The 20511-nt window shown below is 48.9% G+C and overlaps 1 protein-coding gene across 1 annotated transcript; it reads left to right on the top strand.

Annotated features, from left to right (window-relative positions):
- Positions 1-2819: 2819 nt before the first annotated feature.
- LOC147689248 (cis-aconitate decarboxylase-like) lies at positions 2820-9410 on the top strand. Its single transcript, XM_086939906.1, has 5 exons — positions 2820-2898; positions 4247-4434; positions 7415-7507; positions 7795-8000; positions 8489-9410. Exons 1-5 carry the CDS (start codon positions 2820-2822, stop codon positions 9408-9410), a joined length of 1488 nt encoding a protein of 495 aa, XP_086796032.1.
- The last annotated feature ends 11101 nt before the right edge of the window (positions 9411-20511 follow it).

The raw sequence follows: 20511 nt of genomic DNA, 5'->3' as shown, positions 1-20511 counted from the left end.
AGAAGTCGAAAGATGCTGTTCACTCGGACCAGCAAGGTCAGAGCGGGTGCTCCTTTTCACAGGAGCTTGGGTAGGTCTGGAGCAACCAGACCTGCTGTTTAAATCTTCGGGTTCGTCGCCAAGATGGCCGCTGACCACGTGGCTAGTGGCCGGGATGGCGCGTCGAGTGGCACAGTGCAAAAGGGCCCCACGCAGATCGTGGAGATGCTGGGGGGCTGATCTTCGGTGCAAGGGCTGCTCGGTGGTGGGGGTTCTCAATCCCCAAAGCACAACGTCGAGGATGCCTCAGAAGCTGCGCAGTCAGCTTTTCGAGTGTCTTCCAAGAGGTCCGGTCCCACGTCACTCGGTGCCTCCACGGGTCCCTTCTTCGCAGGGACTGTGGATCGGGCTCTGAGAGGTCTGGGAGTCTGGTTCTTGTCGGGCTCTGGGCTCGGTCTCCGGCGGGAGGCGGCGGCAAAGCAGACGTCGGGTCGCTGGTTGGTGCCTGTGTTCACAGGGTGGTCACTCCTTGGCCACAAGGGAGATTCTTCTTCAGTCTTCTGTGCAGCAGAATGTCGAAGTCCAGTCTTCTTCTTAGTTTTAAGTTGATTTCGGGATGATCTGCTGTGCAATGGCACTGCTCCCCCTCTTATTCCCAAACTGGGGGTGGATCACCTACTAGGTCCCTCCTCTGGGTGGAACCAGGAAGGGGGGCGGTTACACCCCCTTTCCTTTGTCCAGCTCCGCGCCAGGACTGGGGCTGGAAGGCCCCAGAACCGGTTTGGGCTGGCCTATGCACGGGGACACCTTGTGTGCCCCGGGCATGTCTGATTCTTTTCAGCCCTGTCCTACCTAATACACAAAATCCTGTCTGGGGTGGTGCTCGCACCTCCCAAGGCAGGAAACCCTTTGTCCAGGCCACCATCTGCCGAGTTTCGGTCAGCAGCAGGAGGCCAGACTTGTGTCTGTGGTGGCAGCGTCCATTTTGTGAAGCTGAGGCTCTGTTTAACTTTAACCGGGGTTAAGGCTACACACATGTCGTGTCCCTCTAGAAGGGTGGAATGCTATCCCCGTCGCCAGAATTGGCGAGGGGATAGTATTCCAATTCGTATGACACCTTACTCGACATGTTTTGATAAAGCCAAACCAAAGATAGCATTTAACCGCGAGGATTATAATGCACTTAAGAGTATATGGTATGGCAATATCCCGGAACAGCTTAGGGAGTTGTTCCCGACAGCTGCAGACAGGCTCAGCTCATGCCAGAGCACCATCTCACATATTTCCAAGCACTCTGCCTCCAGGATTGATGAGGCCTTCCATAGGAGTGGCTGATAGGAACATATGTGTCCAGTTTAGGGTTAGGCACAGACATACTGTACCTAAGTAAGAGGTGATTACACCAACTTACCCCAGCTGAGTGATCAGCCAGTTGTGTCAAATATGGAGGCCAGGCCAGGGGTGGCACAATACATGCTGCAGCCCCTGGCAGGCCTTGGCTACACCTATGCCCTGGGTACCTATGGTACACTGTTACAGGGGCCTATAAGGTGAACCAATTCCAATTGTGTTATGCACCTAAGGTACATGGAGTCCATTTTAAGGAGAGAGCAATCGGCCTGGGGCCCTGAATAGCAGGATCCCAGGCCAACTAAGTCAAAAACCAGCTAAACACCAGGCAAAAAGTTTGGGGGTAACCATAGTCAGATATCCACCTTCCTACAGTGCTGTTCATGCTATGAATGTGCATGTCTACCGTGAACATAACAGGAGCATCTTAGGTAATTAAGGTCTGTTGTAAGAGGAGTTTGGGACTGGATTGTAAGTGCTTCTTTCACAATGTGTAATAATGCACGTTACACAACGTTTTCAATTAGCCAGAGTCTTTAGAGGCAGCCCTGAGGGGAATTTTTTTAAATAACACTCCTTTAGCCGATCAGAAGTCTGTGCCAATAGATATATGGGGTCATAGGTGACATGAATGTGCTATTTGGTAAACGCTGGTGGTACACTGTGCCCTAGGGAACATTGCCCATTTCACGCCCGTGACAGGAGTAAGATGAACAGTTCATACTGTGCCAACTGATATAATGCCCACACTTTTCCCGTGCCAACATCTCACCAGAGTGCCTGCACCAGAGCAGAGACCACCTCAAGTGCAGATATGATGCGGCAAGGTGCTGGCATCACCTCCCAGCGTGCTGACGTCATAGGTGAGAAGACGGGCATCCTTTGTCCAAGTGCTGCGACCAGATGTATGCCAACTTAAGGTGTTAGCATTATATCCCAGTATCGTTCCTAAAGGGCCGGGTACTTTCATTACATGTCAGGGTGCTGACTTCATTTGCCAGGGTGTTGGCATCATTTATCAGAGTGCTGACATCACATGTGTGTCCAGATGCTGGCATCATATGCCAGGGTGGTGCGTATAAATCCTGGGTGGTCTTCAATGCGCTAGTGTCGCTGTTTGCATGGAGCAGGTATGGTGTCAGCCTGCAGCTAATATGCAAGTCTAGGGCTGTTCATAAAAAAGGCGTTACCTGCTGATATGCCAGCCAGTGACGTCTTATGTGCCATGCTGGGAGAGGGCATGTTCCCTCCTAGGATTGCTTATCTGCAAAGCTGGGACTGCCCATGGGCCAGGCTGAAGTTTCTGATTTGCCAGTCTTGGACTGCAGCTTGACAGACTGGAGCCTCTATCAGGGACCACCCTCAAACCTCTCCTCTGGTATTTCTCCTTCTCTGTCCTCTTTCCCTTCTCACCCTCGTTGCCCTCTGCTCTGCTCTTCTAGTCCTTTACTCCCCTCTCCATGTTCTGATTCACTGCAACAACTCAGCTAATGTCACTCTCTCTCTTCTTCCAGAAGCCACAGGCCATCCTTAGGGTGTCTAGACGGGTGCACACAGCGGCGGTGGAAGGTAAGTGTCTCTGCACTTACAGCCCCTGGTATGAGGTCTCTCTGTATTTTTTGCCCAGTTACTGGTTCTGGTGTCACTCCCCTTGGTCTGAGACCTCTCTCTATGTCCTGGGTCCTGTTACTGGTTCTGGTGTCACTCCCCCTGATCTGAGACCTCTCTCTATGTCCTGGGTCCAGTTACTGGTTCTGGTTTCACCCCACCCTTAGTCTGAGACCTCTCTCTATGTCCTGGGTCCTATTACTGGTTCTGGTGTCACTCCCCCTGATCTGAGACCTCTCTCTATGTCCCGGGTCCTATTACTGGTTCTGGTGTCACTCCCCTTGGTCTGAGACCTCTCTCTATGTCCTGGGTCCAGTTACTGGTTCTGGTGTCACTCCCCCTGATCTGAGACCTCTCTCTATGTCCTGGGTCCTATTACTGGTTCTGGTGTCACTCCCCCTGGTCTGAGACCTCTCTCTATGTCCTAGGTCCAGTTACTGGTTCTGGTGTCACTCCCCTTGGTCTGAGACCTGTCTCTATGTCCTGGGTCCTGTTACTGGTTCTGGTGTCACTCCCCCTGGTCTGAGACCTCTCTCTATGTCCTGGGTCCAATTACTGGTTCTGGTGTCACCCCCTCTGGTCTGATACCTCACTTTTTGTCCTAGGTCCAGTTACTGGTTCTGGTGTCACTCCCCCTGGTATGAGACCTCTCTCTATGTCATGGGTCCAGTTACTGGTTCTGGTGTCACTCCCTCTGGTCTGGGACCTCTCTCTATGTCTTGGGTCCAGTTACAGGTTCTGGTGCCACTCCTCCTGGTTTGAGACCTCTCTCTATGTCTTGGGTCCAGTTACTGGTTCTGGTGTCACTCTCCCTGCTCTGATGCCACTCTGTATCACTTGGGCCCAGTACCAGGTTCTGGTGTCACTCACCTTGACATGCGTCCCTAATGCCATGGGTCCAGTTACTGGTTCTGGCGGCACTCCCCCTGGTCTGAGACCTCTCTATATATCCTGGGTCCAGTTACTGGTTCTGGTGTCACTCACCCTGACTTGTGTCTCTAATGCCATGGTTCCAGTTACTGGTTCTGGTGTCACCCCCCTGGTCTGGGACCTCTCTCTATATCCTGGACCCAGTTACTGGTTCTGGTGTCACTCACCCTGACTTGGGTCCCCAATGCCATGGTTCCAGTTGCTGGTTCTGGTGCTGCTCACACTGGCTTGAGTATTCTATGGGTCTACACTCCAATGGTCCTGAGTAATGATTGTCCCATATACACATGGTCTGGTTCTGGTCCGGATCAGCTGGACTCTTTTCTCATACCAACCCAGAGTGCCAGTAGTTCTGATCCTGTCTCTTCTTCTCATCCAGCGCTGAAGGGGAGGCCCCTGGAGAATGCGGTCACCAGCAGCTTTGCTTCCTTCATACATGGAGTCCAGGCAGATCACCTGTCCCAAGCGGTGCGGCACCGAAGCAAGCGTATGATCCTGGACAGCATCGGGGCTGGACTGGTAGGAAGCACGACCCATGTGTTCAACATCGCCCTGGGATACTGCCAGGTAAGAGAGACATGGAACACACCAAGCAGCACACGATGCAACACACATCCATAAAAAACTCTTAAAGAGCAACAGTGAGGCCATCACCCTGGGATACTGCCAGGCAAGAGGTGACATGGAGCACATCAGGCAACACACCTTGCAACACACATCCATTAAATTCCCTTCTAGGACAACAGTGTGCACTATCTCCCTGTAATCCTGCCAGGTAGGAGGAGACATGGAAGACACCATAGACCACCCCATGGTACACACAGCCTTAAAAAAACCTTTTTAGACCAAGAGTGTGACCATCTTCCTGTGATACTGCCATGTAAGTGGCAACAAGTGCCGCACCATGAAATACACCACAGAACTCTAAAGTAACAATTGCGGGGAATGAGATTTTAATATCAATTTATGATCAATTTAATAACTTATCTCATTCGTAAATTTTGGATCGCTTATTATCTGTCATTGAGTAAAAGACAAACCCCGCATAGGTTAGATAAACCCCATACACTGACGCCACTCTGAAGAACCACTTACAACTGATAAAGTTTAAAAGGTTTAATATAAAATTAAGAAAAGTTGCATATACAATCCTCTCAGGATCAAATTCAACAAATATACAGGAACTAGAAGGAACATATATTCCCTAAAGAACCTCAGTCTACAAATGAATAAAATTAAAGTCAGTTAAAAAATCAGCAAATTAAAAGCATCGGTATGAAGTGGTTCCTTTGCGTCATCTACAGAAAGAGAAAAATGATCAAATTAAATCTGTCCCTACTCTATACTAAGTGACATCCCTACTTCGCAAGTTCCTAACCTAAAAAGGTGTCAGCAGTTTGACTCCCAAAGAAGTTCAAACTCTCTTAGCCTCTAAAGGTAACTTAGGTTTAAGAAGCAGTACCCTTTCTGCCTACCCATCCGCTCTCTAAGGGTCCTCGGCCTACTGCTCTCTTGCGCTCTGATCTCTCTCAACGCATCTGCTCAAATCATCTACTCTTCGCCCTTCTCTCTGTTCTCGCTCTGAGCAATTCGCTTCGCCTTCGATGTTCCCCTTCGCTAATCGCTATCTTCTCCCCGGGGTGCTGTCCCTAAAATACACAATCACAGTGTGGGTGGAACGCCCCTTCGACGCCCACCACGGACTTTCCCCGTGAGGTCATCTTCTAGCTTTTTCCTTGCTTCGTCTCTTTCACGTCTTCCGTTAAGTTGACCTTTCTTCTTTAGACGCCATCTTCGTCTTCTCGTTGGTGACTTCATTTGACATTTCAGATCAAAAGTTTATAACCTTAGTAGAACTTTAATCTTTATGGCTATGTATATAACCTTTCTTGGTCCTGTGAATGGTCATTTCAAAACAAGACTCAAATTCCAAGCGTCTCCTCTCACGTTTAGGCCATAAACTTTGTCCGGCATTGTCACCTTAAATCTAACAAGAACTAGACTCCTTGGCTCTCTCGTTCACAGCAAGGCTATTCACGACTCCTGTGAGCCCACTAAATTACATACAGCGGACTACCCTCCTGCGAACCCTTGGTCAGTCAGGTTAAAATCACAAATGACCTAAACCCTTCTAACATTCTTACAAGAAGCCTTCTACACAGTATAACCTTTAACACACATTTATATACAATCGCATTTAGCAAAATCTTGATTATACTTGAATACATTTTACATAGAATATAAACTACGTAGAGTATAACTTTTATATTCTCATTTGTTACATCGCCGTGTATGCTCTCTGCACATTTCTCCATTTACATTTCACGCCGTTTCTCCATTTAAAGTTACACACGTACATGAATTCTACTTTGCACGTTCTACATTTCGTAAGCATTTCTACACATTTCTACATCAGCCCACTACGTATACGGGCCTTCTAAATCTAATACATGTTTTAACGTGAATACAGTTACATTTCCTATATTACTTTGATTACATCGGTTAACTTTATGCTATAAGTGTCAACTTCCCATTACGATATACATTTCATTCCTACGTTTATACAATGTGCTTGTAAATATGGCTTGCATATATGTTTTATTCAAATTGCGCTCTCTCACAATCATCCATCAAACTCCTCTAGACTTACGCTGATCACCATCTCCCTGTGATCCAGCCTTAGACATGGGCCACAACAAGCACACCCACTATTCACCACCCAGCCATTAAAACCGCCTATGCCATAATCTCCTCGGGAGCTCATGTTTTAAAGGGAGGCGAGGTTCAAACCAGAAAGCGCCCCATGAAGTACATGTCCACTAAAACCCCATATATCAGAAGATGGGACCATCTCCCAGCGGTCCTCTCTGGTAAAGTGAGTCGGGATTAAAACAAACACTAGAACCTGCAACACACCACCATTAAACCATACTACCAGGACCCAGAAAGTTAGCATTGTCTTGATATACTCGAAAGGTAAAGGAAATTTCGACTAAAAAAGCAACGTCTCATGAATCAAACCATCCCTTAATCAGAACCTCTTCAGACTTTCGTTGTTCAGTATCACCAAGAGATTTTAGATGCTTTTCGGAGTCTTAGATCTAACCGAGCATCGCAACCTGGACTCTCACCCATTAAATAACCCTCTAGACCAACAGTGTGACCAACTACCTGAAATAATAGGTAAGAAGATAGAAAGACCAAGTCATAAAATCCACCTTGAGTTTTCTCAAATCACACCCTAGGCTCCCTGTAGATGTTAAACAGTTAATATCTCGAGACACTGGCAGGATAGCGAGAATCACCAAGGGTAAGCAGCTAAACATGGGGACCTCTAATCTCCTACACAGCTGTCCTTCAGGAACACTACTCCTGCTCATGGAGATCCCTGGCGTGATCCTGTCTCTCTCCTTCTAGACCCCTCCAGGTATGAGATGTACCATCCTGTGTTTAGTGTTGAGTTACCCATCCTCTCACAAGCTACCTTCTTCCCCCGCTAGGTGTCTAGGAGCTCTGTTCATTCATAACTTTATTCTCTCTCCAACAGGACATGTTCTCTTTGTCTGCGATCAGCTCTGTGTACGGAAGGAAAAGAATGAGACTCCCTCCCACGCTGGCTGCATATGTCAATGGAGTGGCGGTAAGGAATTTGACAGCTGCTTATCAATGTATCCATCAATCGTAGACTAGGTGCGATGAGTTCATGAGACTTTTACTCATATACACTCTCCTCCAGAGTTCAATCTGTCTGTTTCCACTTCTGTAAAGAGTCTGCATTGGGCAGTGGTGCAGTCACAGCATTTTAAAATATAGATCCTCCATGTCTGTAATTTGTTTCCATAGGTTAATGACACTCTCTCTCTGGTTACCATCACTTCCTGGTCCTCTTCTTTAAGGACCTCCTAACCCTCTTCTCCTCTTCTACAGACTCACTCCATGGACTTCGATGACACTTGGCACCCTGCCACTCACCCCTCGGGCGCTGTGCTGCCGGCTCTCATGGCTGCTTCCCAGATGCTCCCCTTGGGCTCACGACCCAGTGGCTCAGACTTCCTGTTGGCATTCAACGTGGGCATCGAGGTGCAAGGAAGACTCATGCGTTTCTCCAATGAAGCCACCAATATCCCCAAGAGGTATGTGTGATGCCCACAAAGGACATAAATATCCCATGACCAACACAGAATGCCCTCAGGGGCTGCAGTATCTCAAGACCATGGTTGTGATACTCCTAGAGGGTAGACATAGCTCATGTGGTATGAGTGAGATCCCTAGAGGGGGTAATGTTGTGGTCTGTGCCTGATGTGCACAGAGGGCAGAAATATCCCCAAGAAGAGCCCGTGATGCAAACAGAATCATGTATGTGGATAGCACACAATGTAAACATGGTAAAGACTATTTTTCTGTTCACTGTAACTGGATTATATATTTATATTAAGTGCTTGATTAGATCTTAGCAGATTGTCAATGCATCCTCACACTGCATGATGGCTTTAATGGTACATGTCTGATATGCTATTAGCATATTTCTTTAGTTTAAAGTTATTATTAGTACTACCCGTGCAAACTATCTTGTTATTATCCTTATTCCATATCTGACACTGTTCTTTGTATCTCCAATCAGATTCCACCCACCATCTGTTGTTGGCACCATGGGCAGTGCTGCTGCCACAGCAAAACTTCTTTCCTTGAATGCAGACCAGTGTGCCCATGCTCTGGCGATCGCCGCCTCTCTGGCAGGGGCACCTATGGCCAATGCAGCGACTCTTGCCAAACCTCTCCATATTGGCAACGCCACCCGCCTTGGGATGGAAGCAGCACTCTTAGCTGCCCGCGGGATGGAAGCCAACCCACTCATCTTGGACGATGTGCCCGGCTGCTCAGGGTTCAGTGCTTTCTATGGTGACTACCAGCCCTCACCCCTGGCAGTGCCAGATCAAGATTACAGCTTCCTCTTGGAGAAACAAGACATCGCCTTCAAGAGGTTCCCAGCTCACCTGGGCATGCACTGGGTCGCAGACGCTGCCATCTCAGTCAGAAACCGAGTCATCAATATAATGGGCTCCTTCAACCCCGCTGCCATCCGCTCTATTCTTCTGAGGGTCCCAGTCTCCAAGTACATCAACAGACCCTTCCCAGAGTCTGAGCACCAGGCCCGACACTCCTTCCAGTTCAACGCCTGCACAGCCCTCCTGGATGGCAAGGTGGGCATCTCTTCCTTCAGCGAGGACAGCCTCAGGAGACCTGACCTCATCAACCTGCTGAAGAAGGTGGTGGTGGAACACCCTGAGGACAATGTGGCTAACTTCGACAAGATGTACGGAGAAGTAGCGCTGCTCCTGGACAGCGGAGAGATCGTGACGGGCAGATGTGACACCTTCTATGGACACTGGAGGAAGCCCCTCAGCCAAGAATCACTCCATGAGAAATTCCGCTCCAACGCTAGCCATGTGCTCCACCAAGACCAGGCGGAAGCCATTATTGAAGTTGTGGAGGAGATCGAGAGCCTGGCAGACAGCTCACGCCTGGCATTCTCTCTGCATTAAAGGTGCAGACAGCTCACACCTGACATCATCTCTGCGATAAAGGTGCTGACTTGCCTGACTCCGTGTGAGGCGGCCGCTCCACCCTCCCTCCTGGATTCATAGCGCTGCTTGTGGTATCGTAGCGCTGCTCCCAAACCTCTGGCATCATTGTTATTTAACTAATTGGATCTGCACTAGCTCTATATCGTAGCGCTGCTCCCAAACCTCTGGCATCATTGTTATTTAACTAATTGGATCAGCACTAGCTCTATCTGGCATCATTGTTATTTAACTAATTGGATCTGCACTAGCTCTATATCGTAGCGCTGCTCCCAAACCTCTGGCATCATTGTTATTTAACTAATTGGATCAGCACTAGCTCTATCTGCGTAGCGCTCAGCATTACTCTGCTTGTAGTGTGTTGTACATGTGAACTGTGATCTTACGCATAGTTTAGCCAGATTTGCTTATAGCATTTAAGAAAGGTGTGCATTGCTCTCACTTTATTCAATCTGTTACTGTGCCCGTGTCCCAGCGCCAGCTCGCACTTCCCGGTCCTGTTGTTTATCTCCCCTTCCATTTTGTTGTGCCTGCAGCCCGTCCCTCCCCCTTCGCTCCCGCCTCCCACCTCCCCCTCCCATGCTCCGCCCCCTCCACCATCCATATATGGCTAATGCATCAGCGCGCAGCGTTCACGCGAAGCGACCGCGCCCAATCCGCGCCGAAGGTGCGCCAAAGGTAAGCCTGTCTACGCCCGTCCGCGCCTGGTCCGCGCCCAGCGCCAGACCCCTTGCCCCTCGCGCTGCCCAGCCCTCCCGCATTACCTACGATGCCGCCACCCTCCTAGCCCTTAACCCCGGTCGCGCCCCCACCTGCGTCCAAGCCGCTCCTGGACACACCCATGGACCATTCTCTTGCTACTCCTGCAAATTCAGCGGCACCGACAACATCTCCGCTACGACCACACCACAGATTCCCGACCCCAACCACCTACAATGCATCCTTCTCAACACCCGCCCGGTGCACAGGCACGCCATTGACCTATGGAACCTACTAGACACCATCTCTCCAGACGTCGCCTTCCTAACGGAAACATGGATGAACGCTTCCTCCGCCCCAGACATCACCATCGCCATCCCGGAAGACTATAAGATCACACGCAAAGACCGTACCAGTCACACAGGAGGAGGCATCGCTATCGTCCATAAGAAATCAATCCGCATCTCAACCAGCTCTGGCACCAACCTCGCCAACTCCGAACACCTCCACTTCCAAATACACATCGACCCCAAGACCACACTCAGAGGCACCCTCCTCTACAGACCACCAGGACCCCGCGCTAAATTCAGTGAAGACATCACGGACTTCATCACTCCACACGCGCTCCCCTCCAAAGACTACATCCTTCTGGGAGACCTCAACTTTCACCTCGAAAAGATCAACGACCGCAACACCACCACCCTCTTGGACAACCTCGCCAACCTCGGACTTAAACAACTAGTCACTTCCCCCACCCACATCGCAGGTCACACACTCGACCCCATCTTCACCTCCAGCAATCATGTCTCCTTCAGCCACACTACGGATCTCCTCTGGACTGACCACAGCTGCGTTCACTTCACCTACAACAAGCCAAAACCCACTAACCACCTCCAACCAACTCTGCAAAGAAACTGGAACAAGATCACCACCGACCAGATCTCCGCATCGCTCCTTCGAAACACCCCAGCCCACTCTTCTAACCCAGACCAAGCCGCCGCCAACTTCACCCTATGGTTATCCAACACCGCCGACACCTTAGCACCACTGAAAAAACGTCAAAGCAAACCTGACAACTGAAGGCCTCATGGTTCAACGATGATCTTAAGAAGTCCAAGAAACTCTGCCGCTCCCTTGAAAAGGCCTGGAAAAAAGACCCAACCACTAGCACCAAGGACGCCTTCAAAAACGCCACCCGCACTCACCACCAACTAATCCGAAAGGCCAAGAAAACAGCATTCAAGGATCGACTTGACAACAACGCCCACAACAGCAAGGAACTCTTCAACATCGTCAAGGAATTCTCCAACCCCTCAGCCAACTCCAACGACATCACCCCCTCTCAAGCCCTCTGCGACTCCCTAGCCTCATTCTTCCACAACAAAATTGCAGACATCCACAACAGCTTCGACAACCAACCCGAAGACCAACCCACCCAACCATTTGCTGAACACTCTCCCCCCATGAACACCCTCAACGACTGGAACCCAATCTCTACTGAGGACACAATCCGCCTGATGAATTCCATCCACTCAGGCTCCCCCACAGACCCATGTCCTCATCACATTTTCAACAAAGCAGACTCCGTCATAGCACCGCACCTACGAGACGTCATCAACTGCTCCTTCAACTCCGCCACCTTCCCGGAAAGCTGGAAACACGCTGAACTCACCGCCCTTCTGAAAAAACCCACAGCGGACCCCACCGAACTCAAAAATTACCGTCCCATTTCGCTCCTTCCATTCCCGGCCAAAGTCATCGAGAAAGCCGTCAACAACCAGCTCGCCGCTTTCCTCGAAGCCAACAAATCCCTCGACCCCTCACAATCTGGCTTCCGAGCAAAACACAGCACTGAGACCGCCCTCATCGCAGCAACAGACGACATTCGAACTCTATTGGACAATGGAGACACAGTCGCCCTCATCCTCCTCGACCTCTCGGCAGCATTCGACACAGTTTGTCACAGCACCCTGTTACAACGCCTCAATAACATCGGAATACAAGGAAAAGCACTTGAATGGATCACCTCGTTCCTCACCGGAAGAACCCAGAGAGTCCGCCTCCCACCATTCAAGTCCGAGGCCACTGAAGTCATCTGTGGCGTACCTCAAGGATCCTCACTCAGCCCCACCCTCTTCAACGTCTACATGAGCCCCCTCGCGGCCATCGCCCGCCAACACAACCTCAACATCATCTCTTACGCGGATGACACTCAACTAATCCTTTCTCTCACCAATGACCCCAGCACCGCCAAAACTAACCTACACGAAGGAATGAAAGAAGTTGCCGAATGGATGAAACAAAGCCGTCTGAAACTGAACTCAGACAAAACAGAAGTCCTCATCTTAGGTACATCCCCCTCTGCATGGGACGACTCTTGGTGGCCGGAAGCCCTTGGAAAAGCACCCATCCCGACAGACCACGCACGGAACCTAGGCGTCATCCTGGATTCTTCACTCTCAATGAACAGACAAGTCAGCGCCGTTACCTCATCCTGCTTCAACATTCTTCGCATGCTCAGAAAAACATTTTGCTGGATCCCCACCGAAACAAGGAAAACAGTCACCCATGCTCTAGTCACGAGCCGTCTGGACTACGGAAACACCCTCTACGCAGGTACGTCCGCTAAACTCCAGAAGAAACTCCAACGAATCCAAAACGCCTCAGCCAGGATCATATTAGACATCCCGCGCAACGAACACATCTCTGGTCACCTGAAAGACCTCCACTGGCTACCCGTCAATAAGAGAATCACCTTCCGACTGCTAACCCACGCACACAAATCACTCTACGACATCGGACCAGAATGCCTCAACTCACGACTATCCTTCTACACCCCCTCCCGCCAACTTCGCTCTTCCAGCCAAGCCCTCGCCACTGTACCTCGCATCAACAAGACCACCATGGGAGGCAGATCATTCTCTTACCTGGCTGCTAAAACATGGAACTCACTCCCCGCTTACCTTCGCCTCACCCAGAACCACCTAGCATTCAGAAAGCAACTTAAAACGTGGATATTCGACAAGTAATCCTCCTCCCATTTCTAAGCGCCTTGAGACCCTCTGGGTAGGTAGTGCGCTATATAAATTCTCTGACTTGACTTGACTTGACTTGACTCACACCTGACATCATCACTGCTATACAGGTGCTGACAGCTCACACCTGGTATCCTCCCTGCACTAAAAGTGTTCAATCAAAACACATCCCTCCCACAGACTTAAAATCACCTACCTGGTACACTCATCTTTAACATAAGTTGTTTTATACAACATTGAAAATCACCTCAAGGAGAGGAACATTATCTAAACATTGTATAAAATAATGAGTGAAATTCATGTACTCTCCTCTCATGAAAAGTGGTGTCATATCTCACAGTACAAAAAGGTCCCCTTTGACCCTTACAAATAAGAAGCATCTGGCTGGCCAGAAACTACAAGACTGAGATTCCCAGAACCTCATCAGTACTTTGCAAGGACTAAAATGTTATATTTTATTTATTGGTATTTAATATTTGTTTATTGTTAGAAATGAGCCCTGATCTCACTGAAATATCATGTCTGCTTCACAATGAATGATTCGCCCCGGGAGCCAAAGAAAGGGACAGCTGGATCTTCAAATTTATACCAGTATTGAATTCTCTGTGTCCCGCTCTATCATGTGTACTTTTCTAAAAGCACAGGACAAATTAAGTCAATGCAAGGACTTTCTATACCAGCCCCTCATGTTTTGTCAGTGAAACATATTTTGTGCTGTCTGTTGTTATTTATTTATGTTTGAATAAACTCCCTGTATTTATTGTACAATGGTTGTCATTTTTTATATAAAAATAAGCTGACATTTTAGGTTTAAAGTAATTTTATTGCAGCATTGAGAGAAAAAGAAACAATACAAACAGACAACCACAGGTGCCCCAAAATAATTAGTGCAAGTGGTGCGCTATAGACGTGCAATCTGCAAGTACAGTGCATTGGGTACATCATTCTCCAGTTCCTGATGTCGAGTGCACATGCGGTCGGGGCAGACCAACTCCCTCTTATCCAACTGCCCCCCTCCCACCCCACCCAAACCCCCCCCCCCACCCTCCGTACTGTGCTAAAGATGTCCCTCTCCCCCACCCCTGCAACACAGTCATCCTTCCCGCTCAACCGTCAACCCAGGCATTTCAGGTGGACGGGCCGTCTGGGACGTCAGCCGTAGCAGTCTGAGGTATATAGGACAGGTAATTTCCCTAAATTCCGATTGTAATAATGTATGGAATGGCAACCACAACTCCTCGAATGTTCCCACATCCCCCGCCACCACCAGGGACATCTTTTCCATTCCTAGGACATGCCACAATCTGTGTAACCAACCTACAGTAGTGGGAAGCGTGGCAGTGCGCCAGTGGATGAGTATGTTCTGAATTGCTGAGCCCAACGCGATCGCTATCTGGCTACCTTTCTTAGATCTTAGGGGGTACATTAGGCCGTTGGGCAAACCTAACAGAATATAGGCAGGGAAACGGGGCAACTCAATGTCAAAGCACCGGTCTATCTCATTCAACACCTCCTCCCAATAGGGATTCAGTAAGGGGCATTCCCATAGTATATGAGTGAGTGTGCCAGTCAATCCACAGTCCCGCCAACAGGTTCGTGGAATGTTATGATTCATTTCATGAAGTCTCTCGGGAGTGTGATACGAGTAAGTCTCTCGGGAGTGGCCAGCTTCTTCCACCGTGTTCACCCTTTCCCCGAGGGAGTCGACCTCTCTCCGGACTTCTCGAACCTCCCCGGCCACTTCCTGTTTTAGTGTCTGAAAATCCTCCCTAAGGGAGCTAAACAGCGACTCCAGGAAGGATCTGGTTACCGGAGGTTCTCCACCTTCCGCGCCTCGAGAGCCGGTCGGGGGGCTTGGGGCTGGTTGGTTCCTGTCCTGTCTCGGGGCGCCCCTGCCCAACATGTTGGGTAAGGTCCGGTCACCCTTCTTACTTCCTCTGGCACTCGACATCGCGGAGGCGGGGTTTCCTCAAAGGTCCACGCGTTATGGCGAGGAAGGGGCCAGGACCCGTGCAGCAACCTCCTACGGGGTGGCAATCCCTCCTACCAGTGGGACCTCTGGGCCCCTGGGGTGCCGATTCAAGCCAGGGCCCGGGTGGACGCCTCCCAGCGCAGGTCAGATGCTCCACGGAACCGGTGTGAGTGCCCCACCACCGGTCAATATACCAATCCGCCTCGCCTTCAAGGGCCAGTCACTGCGATGGTATGGTGTCAGCCTCGTCCTCTAGGCAATATGCGCGTTACACCACCCTGATCAGGCCAAGGTCGTATCTCTCCTGCCAGAGAGAGTGGCGCCACAAGTTAGCTCCCCCTCTCGCTGCTCCTCCTCACCGTGGTCTCCGTTCCCCTCTTAGCTGTGCCCGTGGGCAGCCTGCGTCTTCCAGGGCCCCCTGTAGTAATCTGCCGGCCACACAATCTGGTTAAAACACCATGCGGGGGAGGTGAGGGGGAGGGGGTCCACTCCCAGCCTGCTCGATTATTCCCAGTCTCAGGGCCGACAAAGTAGGTCTCTCAGCAGCAGGGACCGGATGAGGGTCAAGTTCTGTGGGCAGCGGGAGTGTCTCCGGGTAGCCTCTAGTCCGATCGGGACACAGGGCAGGGGACCGGGGTGAGTCCTTATGGTACAGGACTCGCGGCCTACCTGATCCCCAGGCTCGCGTAGCTGCTCCTCGCCGGCTCCACCCCCTTCGCTCTCCGCAGACGTGCTCTCGTTCCGCTGGGGGTAGCCGCGTCTAGACCACACCGGAGGCTCGCAGAAGGGCCATTCGCAAGCCGCCGTGTCCCGCCGTGCCTTAAAACCTTCTTCTTGGACCTCCAGCGGTTCGCGGTCGGTGGCTCTCCAGGCCTACGGAAGCTCCTCCGTCAGTTCTCGGCGCATGTCGGCTCCGTTGCGGCACCGCCGCCGCAGTAAGGCAAAGCTGACATTTTAGATGCTAACTTACAAGTGAGCAACTGCTTGGTTCAGGGAGAATGGAGCCTCTCACACAAACTCTCATTTTCAGCTGTTCCTCAGCATGCTGTCCCCCTTGCTAGAGTTTAACAACCTGTACCAAAAAAAGCTTCCCTGTTGTAAGATGCTTCCCTCACATGCACAACTACTCAAATAACAGCTAAATATACACACCTGAACAAGTATTTAAGATCGATCAGGTCATGGCACATACTTCAAATGTTAACATTCTTCAGCTGTTGTCATCCAGTTTGCACCACTGTGGTCGTTCTCCGTTCTCACAATCTGCCACATACGCTGGAAAGCAGAGCATACTGGAAAGTAATCATTCATGTGGGAAGTACCAACACATCATAGATTTACCAACCAAATCTGCACTGACCATATTTAGAAATACTATATGGCAAACATACTTTGTAGATTCTTTCAATATTAGTTTATTAATGAAGATCAGTAAAAGTGACCATCCACATCCTTCAGGATGCCATATATTCCCAAATAAACAGCTGATTGATTCTTGCAAGCATTAGCCACTCTAGCTGGAATTTCAGGTTGATCAAGAAATGATTTATTTTATTTATTTATTCCACTTGTTAGGTGCACAAATCATCCCCGAAGGGATCTCTAGGCGCCATTGCAGTGTGGGAGCAGACTGTAAGTGAGAGCTTACTGAGTGAATAGTCATGTTTTCACAAGTTTTTTGAATGCTCGTATGGCTAAAGGTAGCTGATTCCAGTGATGGGGGGCCAGGAATGAAAAGGAGCATCTTCCGAACCTAGTTGTTCTAATACATTTGGGGCACAGAAGCAATAGATCACTCGATCTACGCTGACATGCTGGGATATATGGCCGCAATTTCTGCCTAAGGTAGAGTGGACCCTTCCTAAGCAGGGTCTTACACATCAGGCAGAGAAGTTTGAAGAGGGCACACTTTTTAATCGGGTGTAAAGTGAAGGGAGTGGAGAGAGGGCTCTGACGGGGAACAGGGGGGGGGGGGGATTCAGGATCAGGTCAGCAGCCGAGTTCTGCACCTCCTGGAACCTGGCCAGGAGGCCTTCATTACCACCCACCAAAAGGGCATTGCTGTAGTCCAGGTCGCTCATTATCAGTGCTTGTACCAAAGTCTTCCTTGCATGGACAGGAGTCCATTGACATTTGAAAGACCTTTTTAAGGGTTCGCATGAGGCCAAAACAGGTTCCAGTGACTGTTTTGACAAGCTCACTCATGGTGAGTTTGTTGTCCATCAATATTCCTAGGTTCCTTGCATATTCTTTCCTGGTAGGTGGAGGGCCCAGCTCCGATGGCTACCAGTCCACTGACCAGGCAGCATGTGCCTTTCCAAACAGCAGGATCTCCGTTCTGGTCATGTTCACTTGAAGACAGTTGTTGGACATCCATGTGGCTACTGTCAGTAGGCATTGTTTAAATCTCGCTTTGGTCAGAAAAGGGTCATGGTCCATAGTGATGATCAGTTCTGTGTCATCGGCATAGGAAATGGTTTCAAAACCATAGGATCTCATGAGTCATGCGGGGGAAGCCATATATACATTGAATAGAGTGGGGCTCAAGATTGAACCCTGTGGTGTCCCCTTATCTAGAGTTGAGGATGCAGATGTGTGCTCGCTCAACTGGACCAAGTTAGTACCTTCTGACAGGAAGTTAATCAGCTATTCAAAAGGCTTTACCTCTGCTACCAAACTCCAAAGTCTTTGTGCTAAGATCTGATGGGAGGTGTAGCGAATGCGGCTGAAAGATCTAAAAGTACCAACATGACCGAAGATTTCTGGTCTAGTGCCAATTTAATAGTGTCTGTGACTTCCACTAGTGCTACCTCCGTGCTATGTGAGGTACGAAAGACTATTTGCGAGGGGTTCAGCAGATGGTTAGATTCCAGGTATAATACTAGTTGGGCATTCACCAAGGACTCAAGAATTTTAGAGGCAGAAGGGAGATAGGCCTGTAGTTTGCCAAATGCTGTGGGTCTGTCCTAACTTTTTTAAGAATGGGCTTAATATATGCTGTCTTCCCTACTAGCCTGCTGTAGGGAGAGGTTACACAGGTCTGTAATTGGAGTGCACAGAATAGGGGATAAAGTGGTAATCACATGGGGAGGTGCCGGGTCTGCTGGGCACCCACATTTTCTGGCATTTATTCGGGCTTGAGTTCGATCCTCTGTCATCAGACTAAAGGTTTCCAACGTGCAGGGGTGTGATACTTCTTGAGGTTTCTGTTTTATGGAGGCTACTGCGTTTGTGAACGTGCTGTAGATGCTGTTAATTTTGTGTTTGAGGTGGGCTGCTAGGTTGTCGCTGTTTGATCGTGATACTGGTATCGTGTGATTGCCTCTATTGGGGTTTGTGAATTCTTTAAAGATTATAAACAACTCCAAGGAAGAGTTTTTGCAGAGTTAATTCTCTCTGCTATGTGAGTTCTTCTGGCCAAATTGAGTGTTTGAGATATGTTCACAGGACAACTTTACAGGCAAGTTTGCCCTCATTGGTTTTATCTTTCCCCCATATGCATTATAGTCACCTTACTTTGGGTTTCTCCTTCCTAAACAATTCAGAATACCTGGGAGAGGGGGGGTTTCCTCGTGGTTTAGGTTTTCTTAGTGGCGCAATTGAGTCTAAGGCGTTTATGAGTGAGGCTTGAAAGGCAATCAGGGCCAATTTAATGTCTTTGTGGTCAGTTATGGATGGAGGACTAAAGACCGGGAGAAGTGCGGAAGGCACCACCTTCCTCCAATATCTTATGAGCTCAGATCCATAGCTGCGAACATCCTTATGAGACTTGATATCTAAGTAAAAATTAATAGAGAAGTGGTTGGTCCTTATCTGCTTAGTGGGAGTGTCTACTGCTAAGATTATGGAATCAGTGAAGATTAGATTTAATGTTTGCCCTCCTCTATGGGTAGGGCCAGATACTGATTGGTGGAGACCGAGAGACTCCATATCTGCTATTAGCTGCATAGTGTCAGTGTCCATTTGGATGTCTCTGTGAAAGTTGAAGTCACCTAGCAGCAGAAAGTTATATGCCGCTAGGATATGGGGTGCTAGATGTTCCATCAAGTTAGTACTGAAGTTCTTTTTCCTTCCGTAGGGCGATAAACTCCCTTCCAGATTGTGTTGTTTGGATCTTTTAGTTGAAAGATTAGCATTTCCACCGTAGGTGACGAACAGGAGTCCAAGGTGTCTATTCTTGGAGGAATTTTGTTTGCTATGGCTACCCCTCCCCTCTTTTATGCTGTCTATCACATCTAGTTAGGCTGTAGCCTTGAGGAAGTGCTAGGGCTATGGTGGGGGAGGAGGACTGAATTAACCGTGTTTCTGTGATAAAATATATCTGGCCTTGTTGAGCCTAGGAGGTCCCATAGTTCTGTTGTATGTTTAGGAATCGAGTGCGCATTAAGGTATGTGCAATGTAGTTGGGACGGGGTACTAGAGGTGTTATTTCTAATGGCTGGGTGTTTTCTTTTAAGAGGGGCAAGTCGTTATGCATGCCTATGGATAACCTATCGGTCCATATACATTTTCAGATGTCACACTGCCAATGGGTACAATTTTTGTTTGGAGAGTGCTCTCTGAGTGTGATTCACTAATGTTATGAGTTCCTCTCTTGAGTAGGCCTTAAAAGCCTGTAAGATTCTGATTTGATGAAAGGATCACGCAAGGAAGCAGGTTAACAAATGAAATCCAAGGTTTAATTCTCAGAAAGAAGAACTCATCCACAGCTCCACATCCAGTCAAGACAACAGTGCTGATCATTTGAACTAATACATTCCGTCACCAGGGAGATCAGGATGACATCAGAAAAAGGACCAGCTGCATGGTGAAGCATGCAGCATACCACACACCTTCCCCCGTTAACAAAAAAGAAAAGAGAAAAATAGAGCCAGCATAAAGACACAGAAACATGACTGGTAACAGTAACAACAACAAAAAAATCAAGATACAAAATCTTTTAAATAGCTTGGCCTTCTAACATTCCTAGAAGAGATGCGTGGAGAACCAGAAACAGTACCAGCATCTTTACAAATTACAGATTGATCACCACATTCTTTTTCCCCTTTGAACAAACGGACTCTCTTTAAATACCAAACCCTATGATCTTGATTTCTGACCGCATTTTTGAACACCTTTATAACACGTATGGGCTTGGAAAACAGGACCTTAGTACCAGGTTGCTTGATTACAACCAAATCACCAACAGAGACCTTGGTTTCTTTAGTGGAATTCTTAGAGTCAAAATATGACTTTCTAGATAAGCATTTTGCTTCTTCTCTTTTGCACCAGTCCGGGGTGACTTGCTCAGATGAAGAGAGAGAGGCAGAACATTTAAGGTCCCTAACCCAAGAGGGCTCCACCAATGTGCAGCGAT

The sequence above is a fragment of the Lissotriton vulgaris genome, chromosome 10 (assembly GCF_964263255.1).
Source record: "Lissotriton vulgaris chromosome 10, aLisVul1.2, whole genome shotgun sequence".
Classification (NCBI taxonomy): domain Eukaryota; kingdom Metazoa; phylum Chordata; class Amphibia; order Caudata; family Salamandridae; genus Lissotriton; species Lissotriton vulgaris.
The sequence above is the reverse complement of the archived record's forward strand: the minus strand, read 5'-3'. Positions and strand labels throughout refer to the sequence as shown.

Coding starts and splice junctions, on each gene's coding strand:
- LOC147689248 (XM_086939906.1), top strand. CDS start 2,820: ATGTCACTCTCTCTCTTCTTCCAGAAGCCACAGGCCATCCTTAGGGTG. Junction 4,435..7,414: donor TCGCCCTGGGATACTGCCAG/GTAAGAGAGACA, acceptor TCTCTCCAACAG/GACATGTTCTCTTTGTCTGC. Junction 7,508..7,794: donor CATATGTCAATGGAGTGGCG/GTAAGGAATTTG, acceptor CCTCTTCTACAG/ACTCACTCCATGGACTTCGA.